Source organism: Mauremys reevesii, linkage group 9 (genome assembly GCF_016161935.1).
Source record: "Mauremys reevesii isolate NIE-2019 linkage group 9, ASM1616193v1, whole genome shotgun sequence".
Taxonomy (NCBI): Eukaryota; Metazoa; Chordata; order Testudines; family Geoemydidae; genus Mauremys; species Mauremys reevesii.
The window spans coordinates 51,615,747-51,629,274 of NC_052631.1; the positions used below are offsets into that span (position 1 = coordinate 51,615,747).

General features: G+C 45.9%; 1 protein-coding gene across 2 annotated transcripts in view; it reads right to left on the bottom strand.

The window, feature by feature from the left end:
• Positions 1–7,250: 7,250 nt before the first annotated feature.
• The window catches only part of DZIP1L (DAZ interacting zinc finger protein 1 like), a 37,506-nt gene continuing 31,228 nt past the window's right edge, over positions 7,251–13,528 (bottom strand). Inside the window, exons 15-16 of one of the 2 annotated variants that reach the window (XM_039487113.1) lie at positions 11,295–11,434; positions 7,251–8,924 (exon numbers count right to left, since the gene is read on the bottom strand). In XM_039487113.1, coding sequence (XP_039343047.1) covers positions 8,745–8,924; positions 11,295–11,434 — 320 coding nt within the window. In that variant the 3' untranslated portion in view covers positions 7,251–8,744. The remainder of the gene's footprint in view (positions 8,925–11,294; positions 11,435–13,528) is intronic. The other variant, XM_039487115.1, reaches the window with a different exon arrangement.

A 13,528-nucleotide genomic window follows, 5' to 3' on the forward strand; every position in this document is an offset into this window, starting at 1 on the left:
TGGAGCCAAAAATGTTTTTTTTGTTTTTTTACCCCAAAGACAATTGTCCCTGGAAAGCAGACTCTCTCAATGGAAAATTTCACTTAATCAAAAATCCAATTTTCCATCCAAAAACCAAGTCAATGAGAAAATTTTCAACCAGTCTTAGTGTGATCATCATTTGGCAATCACTTCTGTGTAACAATCATCCTAGGAGACCCAAAATGATTAAAATTTTTTGAATTTCCTCATTGGCCACAAACTTCATGTTCATCAGCAGCACTGGGAAAAAACCAATACAGAACATGCAAATGGCCAGACTAGAAATTACATTCTGGGTCCAGTCCAGACCAGTGAGGGACTGTCACCACTTGCCAGGCAACCTGGGGTGCCTCACCATGCATTGCTGCTATAGGTCCCAACCTGGTTGCCTAACAAACACCTAAAGAGCATGCAGGTCACACCCTGAGCATCTGCGTATAGCCACAGGCCCAGCAAACACCAGCCACACTGTCTCCCACCACCCTTGGTTACTATTTTCAGGGTGACCCCAACACATTCCCAGTCCTGAATCCCATCTCTGCCTCCCCCTCCCCCCAAAAAAACCATGGTCTTCACTGTCTAGCCCTCTCTTGGACAGTCCAGCTATATTAGGGCTGTTCCCCCTTTAAGGGGATCAACATACAACAGCCTGCTATCTTAAATGGCATTACCCAAAGAATCTACAACTTTTTTTTGTCCTTTTACTCAGTTTTCTCAGGGTGACTTTTGTCCTTTTAGTTGCAATTAAAGAATAAAACAAGTTTATTTACTTACAAAGAGATTTGAAATGAGTACAACTAATGGGGCATTAAAGTCAGAAATGGCTGTGTCAGAGGGTCTGCACAGGTTCCCTCCCTCTCATCCCTGTGCTCTGTTCTTAGGCTGGTCAAAGAAAAGGGTCCCAACACCTCTTTCAGGTGTTTCACCCACATCACTTTATGTACAGTGCTTAATGCAACCCCAATTTGCCCAACACCAATCCCCACACTGACCCTTCCCTAGGTCTATCTTGCTCTTAAGGCCTCCTGCAGCCAACAGAGCTGTAATCCCCCTGTCTTCTCCCTGGCTAGCCCCCTCACTGAGCCTTTTCCTAGGCTTATATCTCCTCCCAGTCACCAGCCCAGCTGGTTCCACTTGACTCAGCTGATTCCCCTGAGCCTGCCCTTGTTAGGGCCTGCAGCTGAGCTCCTCGGTGAGCGTCTGGGCCCCCACACCCAGCAACTCTGCCGGGAAGTGGGGGGAGGAGCCACACTTTAACAGAGCATCCAAGGGGTTTATACCTCTACCCTGCCACAGGCTACAAGAAAAATAAAGATAAAACACTTTCTAAATTTAGCAAACTAGACTTGTCTCAAGGTGAAGTCCCTTACCATGTTGTTAGTACATTGCTGAAGAAACTCTCAGGCCAGGGGCTGCTCCCCAAGTCCAATGGCTGTTTCTTTTGTCTTCTCAGGTGAAAAGAGAGATAGATAGGGAGCGAGAACTTGGGGTGTTTTTTCTCCTCACTTTTATAGTTGTCACATTTTGGAATGCATTTCCTTTAGAGTGACCCTAGATAAAGTTCTTTCCAGCTGAGAGCAAGGAGACATGGAATCTGGTGGGGGAGGGGTTTGCTAAATTGCTTGCTGAGATGCATGTCTGTTTGTTCCTTCCCCCCTTCCTTGCCAAAGACTAGTCACTTGATAGGTGATGGCCCATCAACTTTGATGACACCTGGCTGGGGAGTCAACTTGTCCTTTGTCTTTGAGAAACAGGCTTACCCATTCCCAAGGCTTGTCTGGTAAACATGCTTTAGTCATGATTTCAGCTTATGTTCATAACTTTACATATAATGTTGCTACATACATTTCACTGTGCTATTATTTACCAGCAAGTTATTAGTTTTCAAATAATACCTTACTGAGCATATTTTGTACAAAGATTATTATTATAGTGTGTAGAGTGTGAATACAGGGGTGCATTCTGTCACACCGGGTCAGATAAATTGTCCCGCTAGCCCAGTATCCTGTCTCCGACACTGTCCAATACCAAATGCTTCAAAGAGAATGAACAGAACACAGCAATTATGTAATCCATCCCCTGTCATCCAGTCCCGACTCCCAGCATCTGGCAGTCAGAGGCTTAGGGACACCCAGAGCATGGAGTTGCATCCCTGACCATCTTGGCTTATACTTTTGGCCTTCTGAATAGCCCCTGGCAATAAGTTCCACAGGGTGACTGTGCATTGTGTGAAAAAGTACTTCCTTATGCAGGGCTGGCTTTATGGAGGGCGGGGCCTGATTTGAATACCCAGCGGCGGTCCAGGGCTTCAGCGGCACTTCTTCTTTGTCTAGTTGCTCTTCAGATTCTTTGGTTTACCAGAGTTTATGCTCCTTTCTATCTTCCTCAGTAGGATTTAACGTCCAGTTTTTAAAGAATGCCTTATTGCCTCTAACCACTTCTTTTACTCTGTTTTCTCATGGTGACATTTTTTTTGTCCTTTTACTATTTTTTTTTAATTTGGGGAATACATTGAATTTGAGCCTCTGTTATGATTTTTTTTAAAAAACAAGTTTTCATGCAGCTGCAGGCATTTCATTCTTGTGACTATTCCTTTTAATTTTCTGTTTAACTAGCTTCATCATTTTTGTGTAGGTCCCCTTTTGGAAGGTAAATGCTGCTGTGATGGGCTTCTTTGGTATCTTGCCATCCACCCCCAAGGATGTTAAATTTAATTATATTATGGTTGCTATAGCGGAGTGGTCCAGCTATATTCACCTCTTGGACCTCCTGTGCTCCACTTAGGACTAAATCAAGAATTTCCTCTCCCCTTGTGGGTTCCCAGACTAGCTGCTCCAAGAAGCAGTCATTATTAGCATCTAGAAACTTCATCTCTGCATCCCGTCCTGAGGTGACATGTACCCAGTCAGCATAGGGATAGTTGGAACACATACACGTGCACTGATAAAACTGGTTGTTTTCATCGAATGTGCTGAAGTGTGGCAGAGGCTCTTTCAAGCATGAGGCTGCATTGTTTGTTTGCAGGTTGGAAAAGATTTATCCAGGTCAAACTTAATTGATTTTGATCTAAAGACTATTGCAACCTGTGGTGATGCTTACTTAATACAGTATCGTGCTCCATGGGAGCGCTAATTGAATAATAGAGGCTGGTAAATAAATTTCCAGGGTTCCTAGCAGAGGGTGTTAAGGGTTACTAAGACCTGGGATGCTGGTTAAAAGATAGATCAATCTGTAGAATATCCATGTTCCAGTTAGCACACTACTGCAGTGCAAGCGTATGATGCTATTTTCAATCCAGCAAGTATAGAAGGGACCCAGGCATTCCCACTGATGGCCCCCATTGTGCGGCATCTCTTTTTTGCAGCCATCCCTAGCTGGCGCACAGATTCTTTTCTTCTTCCCCTCATTTGTGAATGCTGGGCTACCTTCTGCTTTCAATGAGTTTTGGCTCTCCCGTTGGCTGGGTCAGTGGGACATGAAACTTTGGGAGTCTCTGACTGCCCTTGTTGTCTTTATGGTTCTTTCCACATATTTCTAGACTCTCTTCATTGAAATGGTTAAAAATGCTGGCCAGGGCCACGAGAACAGCTGCCTTGGAATCCCTATTACAAAGTGGACATCAATCTAAAGGCCATTGTTAGGCTTCTGCATGGGATCCATATTCATAGATTCCAAGGTCAGAAGTGACGATTGTGATTCTCTCTTCTGACCTCCTGCATAACACAGGCCAGACACCTGCCCCCAAACCATTCCTAGAGCAATGACGTGTGGGGAGGAGTCTGGGCTCAGGCGGAGCCAGGGGAGTGGCAATGGGAGCCAAAGCCTACAGGACTGCATGTGGTGTCTCTAGATGAGAGAACCAGTGTGGTCCAATGACTAAGGCAGCAGCTGAGCAATTCCATTGCCTTGCTGTGTGAGTCACTTCACCTCTTTATGCCTGTGTTTTGGCTTTTTAGATTGGAAGATCTGCAGGGGAGGGTCAATCTCTTACTATGTGATTGTTCAGTGCCTAGCATGATGTGCTGAGCTGGAGGTACCAGAAATCATTGATAACAGTAAGGGAGCTACAGCTAGGGAGTGGTGGCTTGTGGCTCATGAGTTAGGAACTGGATTTGATTTCCTTAGCCCATGTGTATTTACTCTAGCTTCAGGAGCATTCCAGCTAACACCTTGGACCTGTGACAGTGTAAACTCATTTACTATTCCAGAGCATGTTTGGTGGGACTCTTTCATTTGTTTTCCCCAGACAAAAACTCCAAAAGGAACTACTTAAAAGAAAACCCCACTGCTGAAACAAACATGTTTTACTGAACGAAGCATTCAAAAATAGGCTGATCATCAGCCAAAGAGAAGGATAACATCTGTTAAAGTAATTGTATAGTATCCGGCATAGCTATGACACTGTAGCCATAATAAATAATTAATACAAATAAATCATAATTCTTACTTAAAATGGGAACATTAATTAGTGCTGGGGTGTATGGAACACGCTTCCATGTTTTCAAATAGAGTTTGTTTGCACTTGTTTTGAGATTGTTGGTTACCAGGTATCTTTGATATTTTATGAAAGCTCAGAAACGTCATTTTGGATTGAATTTCTATTTCCATTCTCCTAAACTCAGACTCTTTTACAATCCACAGATGATGAGACCAGACATGTAAAATGTTAGCTTAAAATACTTTTTCCCTAATGACAGAGGCCCTAGAAATTAAATTGGTTGAAAAAAGTGGGAAAATATAATGAATTTTGCTTTTAATTTGATCATTTTATTTAAAAAGTGAAATTACAAAAATGTAAAGCAGCTCTACACTTGGTTGAAAGGGGGAGGGGCATGGAGATTGTAAAAATGTCACAGATTTTCCTGTTTTTCAAATTTACAAAAGTTAGAAATCTGAATTGTCAAAATTCTCTCAGACGCAGCATATAAGTAGATGTACAAAAATGTATAGATTTCCTGGCACTTACTTCATTTTTAAGGCTAAATTTACATAGCAACACTCATTTTATGCAGTAATTTATTTACATTGACTATCTTGATTCTTTGGATAGGGTCCTCCAATAATTTAAAAATAAGGGGAGAAAAGCTCTGATCTGCATTTCTGTTCAGCTGCGCACAGGCAAACTCCATTCTAGAGCAGGAAGGCCCTGGTTGTTTCCCATCATATGGAGGGTGACATAACAGGAAGAGGATAGATCCAGCAATGGCAACTAGCCAAGACCGTCAGGGACACAACCCCTGCTCTGGGTGTCCCTAACCCTCCAAATGCCAGAAACGGGGACTGGATGAAAGGGAAGGGATCACTTGATAATTGCCCTATTCCTGCTGAAGCATCTGACAGTGGTCACTGTCAGTAGACAGGATAATGGGCTAGATGGACCATTGGTCTGACCCAGTATGGCCATTCTTATGCTCTTAAGAGTCCTTTTGCTTTCTAAAACCAGTTCTAAACTCATTAACAGATGTTTTCCATGGGAATAATAAAGGGACACCATTCATTTAATCCCCCCACCAAGTCTGATGCTTTTTCACATACTCTTCTTTCAAGCAATGCTTCGGTCTCTTCAGTGATGCCAATCTGAAAACCTATTTTTGTTCCTATTTTTCCATTAATTTTTTACTTTTGACAGCACTATTTGTCAAGTCACTTTGTGTTTCTCCTTGTCTAGTCAGTTTCCCCTACAAGGGGGGAGACAAATCATATTTTAAAAAAATGAAAATTTGATTGTGCAACAAAAAAGGGCAGGCGGATTCAGGGGCAGGGTTAATACCTGGGATAATTTTTAACTGTTTTAAAAAGACACCTGATTTCAAAATGAAAGTGTCCCTTTAACACAGGCAGTTGCCTCTGAAACATTCATCTAGCAAAGCAGTTAGGCCCAGCTCTTCAAAGGTGCCTAGCTCCCACTGAAATACATTTAGGATCTGGGCCTTAAGCACAAGCATAATATCAAGCACTGATGCACTGAAGACAGTGGGACCAGTCCCATGCTGAAGTGCTTTGCTGCATCAAGGCCTGGGAGCAGAATAACTCTCTTGCTAGAGCAACACAGAGGAACTTTGCAACAAACAAGAAAAATACCCTGATTAGGAAGGACAGTGCAAATCAGTAGCAGATATGTTGTAAAGCAAAGGGAGCTAGAACAAATGCAGTGAAACCTTGTTAACCCTTTGGAGTCTGTAGAAATATATCACAGCCTTGTAAAAGTACCATGAAAAGCATCCTCAAGTGAGTCGGAGGTAGCATTTGGGAAGGCTGTTATATTGATTGTTATGTAAGTAATACACCATATTCAGCCGTTCTAGTCACACAGGGGGCCAGATCTGTCATTAAGGCACAGCTAGCACCCTACCTCCCTTGAGATTCAGGAAGCACTGGCAGGGAGCAGCTCCTGCACTCTGGAGTGGCCACGGACTGCAGAGGTCCCTTGCCAGTGGGAGGCTAGGAAAGTGTTTGCATCCTCCTCCTTTGTGCACCTGAATAAGGCACAGCCACAAGCCACCTTGCAGATATACCTTAAATTCACAGTGCTACTGGCCGTAACGGCTAGGGGCCGTGTTCCTCTGGTGCAGCTGGGGAGATTGTGAGGCACTGTAGAGTTCATTGCTGAACCTTGTGGATTCTCAATACACAGAGTACACAGTACACAGGATGTGGTTTCATGTGCACTTCCTAATGCTCTTCAGCGCATGACACTGTGGAGCTGATCCTCCGCACTGCACCTTGTGTAACACTTTATGCACATCCAAGGGGAGGATCTAAGCAGCTACTGTTCTGACCCGGTAATATTTTATGCTCCTTGGTGTAAGCAGCAGCAAGGTGCAAGCTCACAGGGCTCTGCGTATTTATGTGACAGAGCTCCACTGCTTTCTGTAATGTGTTTTACATAAGTGCACCTGCTCGATCAGATCTGTTCCTGCAACCTGCTTCTGAATTTCCAGCAGCTCCCTGAGTCAGTACTAAGTATAGCAGCCTTGCTCGTTTCTGAGGCTATGGCGCCATCGAGTGGGTGTTTCTGTACATGTGTGTTCTCAGAGAACTTGCCAAGCATTCCCAGCTGTATTAGTGTTTCCTTTAAAAAGAACAGGAGTACTTGTGGCACCTTAGAGACTAACAAATTTATTTCAGCATAAGCTTTCATGGGCTACAGCTCACTTCTTCGGATGCAGTGAGCTGTAGCCCATGAAAGCTTATGCTGAAATAAATGTGTTAGTCTCTAAGGTGCCACAAGTACTCCTGTTCTTTTTGCGGATACAGACTAACACGGCTGCTACTCTGAAGTGTTTCCTTTGTCACCCTCTGCATTGCTTTGTCAGCTGTAGGACATGGCTCATCGGAGCTGGTGTACTTTGTCAAAGGGAGTAGCTGCAGCCAGGCCAATGCTGAGGGGCCTGTCCCTGCAGCACTGAGGGGGTTAACAGAGTCCTGTTTCTTGTATCTTATCTTTTGCTCCCCAGCTATAAAATCAGGGCCTGATTCCCACTCCTAGGGGAACACCTGCAGTGTGAGGTGGGGAAGGAGGATGGAAACCTGCTGAGGCTCTCCTTGTGGAGAGTGTTCCAGTGGGGAGAGGAGGTTTGCCCACTGCAGAACAGGCCACGGGGCCAGCTCAACCATCCCACAGTGTGGGAGGACCAGCCGTCCATCTGAGACCCTGTGCCCCTGGCGGGCTGCCCCAATCTCTCCTCCCCAGCCTGCTCCATGGCAAAGTGCCTCCTACAGAACTGAGCTGATGAGGCCTTGCAGCCAGCAGCTGTCACTAGGATCCCTCCTACAGAGAGCTCCCCAGTGCAGACAGTGGGGAGGCATTAAAATAACCTAGCTGTAGCCTGTATTATCTTTTCATGGAGACGTGTGCAGGGCTGTGGGGGTCCAAAATGCTTCCTCATCCCTCCCAGGGCCCTGCCCTATCTCCCCGGCCCATCTTCTCCCCCCAGCAGACCAAAGATCACCCACCACAGGGCCTGGGGGAATGGGGGATGATGCCACCGAGGCAGCTGACCCCCTAGCCACATGGAAGGGGTTGATCTGCATGAGGAGCGTCCCCACTGTGCATGGAGCCCTGGGGCACAATTGGACTCCTTTAGGGCCTGATCCTGTGAATCTATGCACAGTAAGCTGTCTGCTGGGGATCTCTCTGGGCAGGCTGAGTGAGGGATTCCTTCCTCCACTTGGCTGAGGAGGGGATGAGAAGCCTGGGGGCTGCACCTGCAGCCTTGATGTCACAGTGGCCTCCATACTTTGTGCGACCCCTCTCCAGAGTGTCCAAAGGATGGCAGCCATGTCCTTGCCTTGCCCCTACAGCCCTGTGTATCCCCTGAATGCTGACCCAGACTCTTCCCTCCACGTGCTCAGCCCACTACCTTCTTCACACTGGTGGCTGAGCAGCAGAATGTGTCCCTCCACACGCAGGGATGTTGAACGACACGTTTTTCCAACCAGCCCAGGAGACACTGACCCACACGCACTGTGGAGAGGGCACCTGGGCAGCCGTTGCAAAAATGCATCATAGCTAGGTAGCACCTGGGGCCATGTGACAGGGATTCCCAATTCTGATTGCTCTAAACTGGTGGGTTGTTTTTAAATTGGAGCCCAGTGCCTGATCTTCCTATAGTAGCAGGATTCCAAAGCTTTGTGGCCACATGGCAGGAACTTCCAGCTTTGGGACTGGGCCCTGAAATCCAAGCACTTGTAGGGTACGGCGAAGGGGGCTGTCAAGCGAGTCACCAGCCTCCAGCCCTCGTGCTGCTGGAACTCCAGACGCTGGTGCCCTGCGACCCTGCTGAGTCCCCACTGTGCCTCACAGCTGGTTGCCGCTGCTGCTTCGTTTGGCTCTTGGCGTCCAGGAGTTGGGTGATCTCTTCAAGGGAGGAAGTCTCCAAATCGCTGTTCTCATCCACAAACTGCATGGGGAATGAGAGGAGACAGAATGAGCAAATATGGTGAGCGTGAGCCGGTGCCGTCTTTGCTGATAATGGCCTGGCTGATTGCAGGGGGCTGGCATGGGGTTAGCGTAGTGCTTGCCCTCTGCACTCATGGGAGCATTTCCACGTGGCAAACCTTCCTTATCAGCCAAATACAAATGTAGGTTTATCAAATGCTTCCTTCAGCTATTGGTTTTCTGTTGCAGCTCCCCAGCACTTCCCAGGGCAAGGCAGGGCCATCTGTTGCCCAACAGCAGAACTACTTATAGGGTCAGATTATGGAGCATGAACTACAAGGATACCCTAGGAAACTCAAACACACAGTTATGGGGCTGATCAGGCTGTTGGGATCATCTAGTTTGACCTCTTGCATAACACAGGACAGAGGATCAGCCTGGGATTCCTGCACCAAGCCTACATCTTGTGGTTGAACTGGAATGTATATTTTAGAATGAGACATCCAGTCTTGATTTAATTGATCTGGGAGAGGAACTGGGCAGAGCTGCTTGAAGTGTGTCAAGTTACAGAATTTTCATGACATTTCAAAAACTGGAAAAAAAAATACTTGGGGAACAATGTTGAGATAGTTGCAGAAAGTCTTCCCCTGAATCTGTTCCTAAACAATCCCTCGTGACCTATTGCCAGTGGGCACTGACATTCACTTTTGGCTCGGCATCTGTTTCAATAAAACCAATGACATTTCACTCATTGAACAGGTCTGATACTTTATGTAAATTACAGCTACAACACAGTCTTCCCAGGGATCTAAGGACCCAATCCTGAAGCTGGATTTGCCAGGATAGTTCCTTGTACCCACAAGTATCTTATAGCAGGATCGAGTTACTTTACACCCAAATAGAGGTATCTTTGTATTTTCTTGGGCGAGATTTGGCCTTACTTTGCATGTCATTCATTTACCCCACCTCTGAGGACAGTTTTCAGGTTCCTACTGTGATTTCAGTAAGGAATCCCCTGTGTTAGTGGCTTGGCTGGGATTATTTCTGATTTATCCCACAACACCATGTTGTGCCCAAGTTACATGAGAAGCGCAAGATTTAATGTGATGATGTAATTTGATGCTTGCTAGACTCTTTCCCCCCATGTTCATGGGTTGCAAATCATTTTGTAAATCTCGCTCTTGGCTTTCTACTTTGCCAGATGAAGGCAGAGAATCTCTTTCACATTGTTGTGAAGAAACTTTTTGGTATGCTCAGTGGAACTGTTCAGGGAAAGTAATTTTAAAAAGCAATAGGACTTCAGTGCTGCAGCCATTTATGATAAATAGTTAATGTAATTAAAATTGAGGTTACATATGTCCCATTTTAGTAATCTGATAGTTTTTTCATCACGTCACCCCAATTAGCTCTGGACATGTTCCAGAGACTTCTGTTTAATTTCATTCCCAGGCATTTCATGTCTGTCTGTAACCATGTGAATTTCTATTTTCCAAAGATTGTGAATAGGAAAATATTTGGAAGGGGCTACAAAATAACTGGATGATGGGGCAGATCCTCCACAGCTGTAAATTACCATCACTCCTCCCAGCAGAGACTGTCTATGTGACCAGGCCGCTGGGCCGATTTACACCAACTGACAATCAGTCCCATTGGGCTAAACACTGAGATGTCAGCACGGCCACATCTAGATCTTAAGGGCTGGTTCTGGTAATGCTGCCAGACCTGCAGCTTCACAGGCTCTGAACAATTAGGGCAGATGGAAATGCTGCTGTGATACCCACTGCTGTTGCTCCAACGCAAAGTTCTGTACAGGACGAGCTGGCCTGCGGAATCTGGGCTTCTCTTTCCTCTAGCTGGGGCATATTGCATATTCTGTCCCCCTCCGTGCAATTGTCCTAACTCCCTATACAAAGACCCACGTGGTCTGGGACAGGTTCCCTATTCTCACCCCTCAAGCTCCATGGTACTCTCAACCCTGACCCAGCTTATATGGTAGAAGTGTTCTATGGGGAGATGTGGGAAGAAGGGTGAAAAAAATCACATGCTGAGTCTTCGGCTTTGCAGCTGGGGGGCCCAAATGAACTGCTGAACCAGGGACACCAGATTTACCTGAACCAACCATGGGGCTCCCTAGACATCACTGAACTATTGTCAGCCCAGAGCATAAACACATCTTCCTCCTCCCCAATGTGAACGCTCTAAAACTCCTTCCCCTACCCCAATGGCTTGTTATTTGTTGAGTCTCTGGCTATACAGTGGCTTCCACTGGGAAATGGTTTGAGATGATGCTGGTTTCCACATTAAATCATTGCATTCCCGAATACCAGACATTTCCCTTTCTCTGCATGGCTTTCCCAGCTTTCTCCAAAAGCCTGCCTGTTGCACAAGGTACCTGGAGTTTCTTGTCTGAGTGACTCGCTTTAGGAGAGTCAGAGGGCAAGTCGGGGAGGAGTTTTTTCCCACCAGCAGGCTTCTTTGCTGGCATGCTCAGTTTGTGCTCCAGTTTTTTAGCCATTGCAGACACCAGCGTCCCTGCACAGAACACAGCTTGTTAGAACTGGAATCCAGGGCCCTGCAGTCACATGGTTAATATCACTGCACAACTGAATTGCTCATCAGGACTCAGAGTGGATGGGAAAGGATTTCCTTCCAGACCCCTTTTCCAGTTTTAAAGGGAATGTGTTGCTGGTGAAAGGTGTCAGTGACGGAGGTGAGAAGCCAACTATAGTTTATAGTACACAGGACTGGAAGGGACCTCCTGGGTCTCTGAGTCCAGTCTCATGCTTTCTCAGGCAACCCAATCATATTGCTTGCAAACTTACCAAGCTCCATCTTCAAACAATTCAGTTGTTTACCCTCAGTGCTCCTATCAGGTGGCTGTTCCAAAACCTCACTCCCCTGATGGTTAGAAACAGTCCTAACTTCCAGCCTCAGTTCATCCATAGGGTAAATACAATCAGCTGCAGGCTACCACAGCAGTGTGCCTCAATCCTGAGTTCCTAAGGCTCCTGCTAAGCACTGGACTGCTAGTCCATGTCTAGTCAGGCCTTCCAAAAAGAGCTAATGTGGACTCGTTGTGGTGACAATTTTTGTGATGCAGATGGCTGGCAGCTAGGCAGTGGATAGAAGCCACTCACTCATTTCATAGACAGGGCTGACTAGCAGCCAGGGAAGAATGACTTTTGTCCACGCCTGGCCTGGTTCAACTCTGAACTGCTGCCTACACACGAAAGGCTTTGTGGCTCATGGCCAATCACTGAGATAACCCAGTTATTGGAGATGTCAGTGCAAAGTACTGACACCATGGTGGGTGGAGCCACTGGGTCATTTCCATAGATGCCAAGGCCAGAAGGAACCATTGGCACCATCCAGTCTGATCTTCTGTGTAGCACAGGCCAGAGAACTTCCCCAAAGTAATTCCTAGAGCAGAGCTTTTAGAAACACAGCCCGTCCAGATTTAAAAATTGTCAGCGACAGATAGGGTGACCAGATGTCCCTATTTTACCGAGATAGTCCCGATATTTGGGGCTTTTTCTTCTATAGGTACCTATTACTCCCCCCGTCCCGATTTTTCACACTTGCTGTCTGGTCACCCTAGTGATAGAGAATCCACCACAAACCTTTGTAAACTGCTCCAGTGGTTTAGGGCCTGTCTAGTGACCTCCAGTTAAGTGATTGTCAGTTAACTCAACATAGTTAGCATGTGTATAAGAAATAGTCTTAAAATGCCCCAAATACCTATTCCAGGATAAAAATACCTCTAGTTGACCAAGGAGCTGGGCACAGAGTGAACCACAAAGGCAATAGTTTTCACTGCCAAAACCCATTGGTTTTACTGTGGGATAACTAAAACGCATTAATTATCCTGCTGGAAAGCCCTAGGGGAGACAAGGCTCTAAAGTTTTTACTGTGAGAATGGTCGGTGAGATCAACACTATACCTCTCCCTGTGGTTCACCTGTGTACAAGGTTTATAGCCTTCAACAAATGCTTGGGGAGCATTCACACTAGCCTAAGAAACCTTTGGTGCTCCACAAGTCCTTTGTGTAGTGCTAGCTAAAACACCTTTGGTGCTACACAAGTCCTTTGCCAATAATGTGCATCAGGAGTGTCACTTAAAGGGACAACTTCAACCTGTGGGACTAAAAATGTGGTGCCCAATGTAACACACTTGCCAAATGTCTGTCTCTGCAGTGGCTGCTCCACAGATGAAAGATGCCTGCTGCTGCTCCCAGGCAATGGACATCATTTAGCTCAAGCAGGAGAAGCTGGCGCATTGGAGCTAAAAGCCTTGGATTTATTCCCCACTGGGGATTCAGCCAGGGAACTGTGGTATCTACTACAGCACCTAAGGCTTCTATAATAGAAGGGAGCTAGTTGAAATAAGTGATTCTCTCTGCTGTGCATTTGACAGCCCTTTGTATATAGTTTGTTTCATTGTTTCCCTGTATAGTCAGTTTCTATCTTGCTTGAAATACGCTCCCCCCCGCCAATAAATCTCAGTAGGGCAGCAGAAACCCCCTGATATTTGTTCCCCAAAAGCATTGTTTAAAAAGAAAGCACACCCACTTCCAAGGGTGAGCTAGCAGAAACTAGCATTTTAGTCCATTTAAAAATGCCAAGCTGA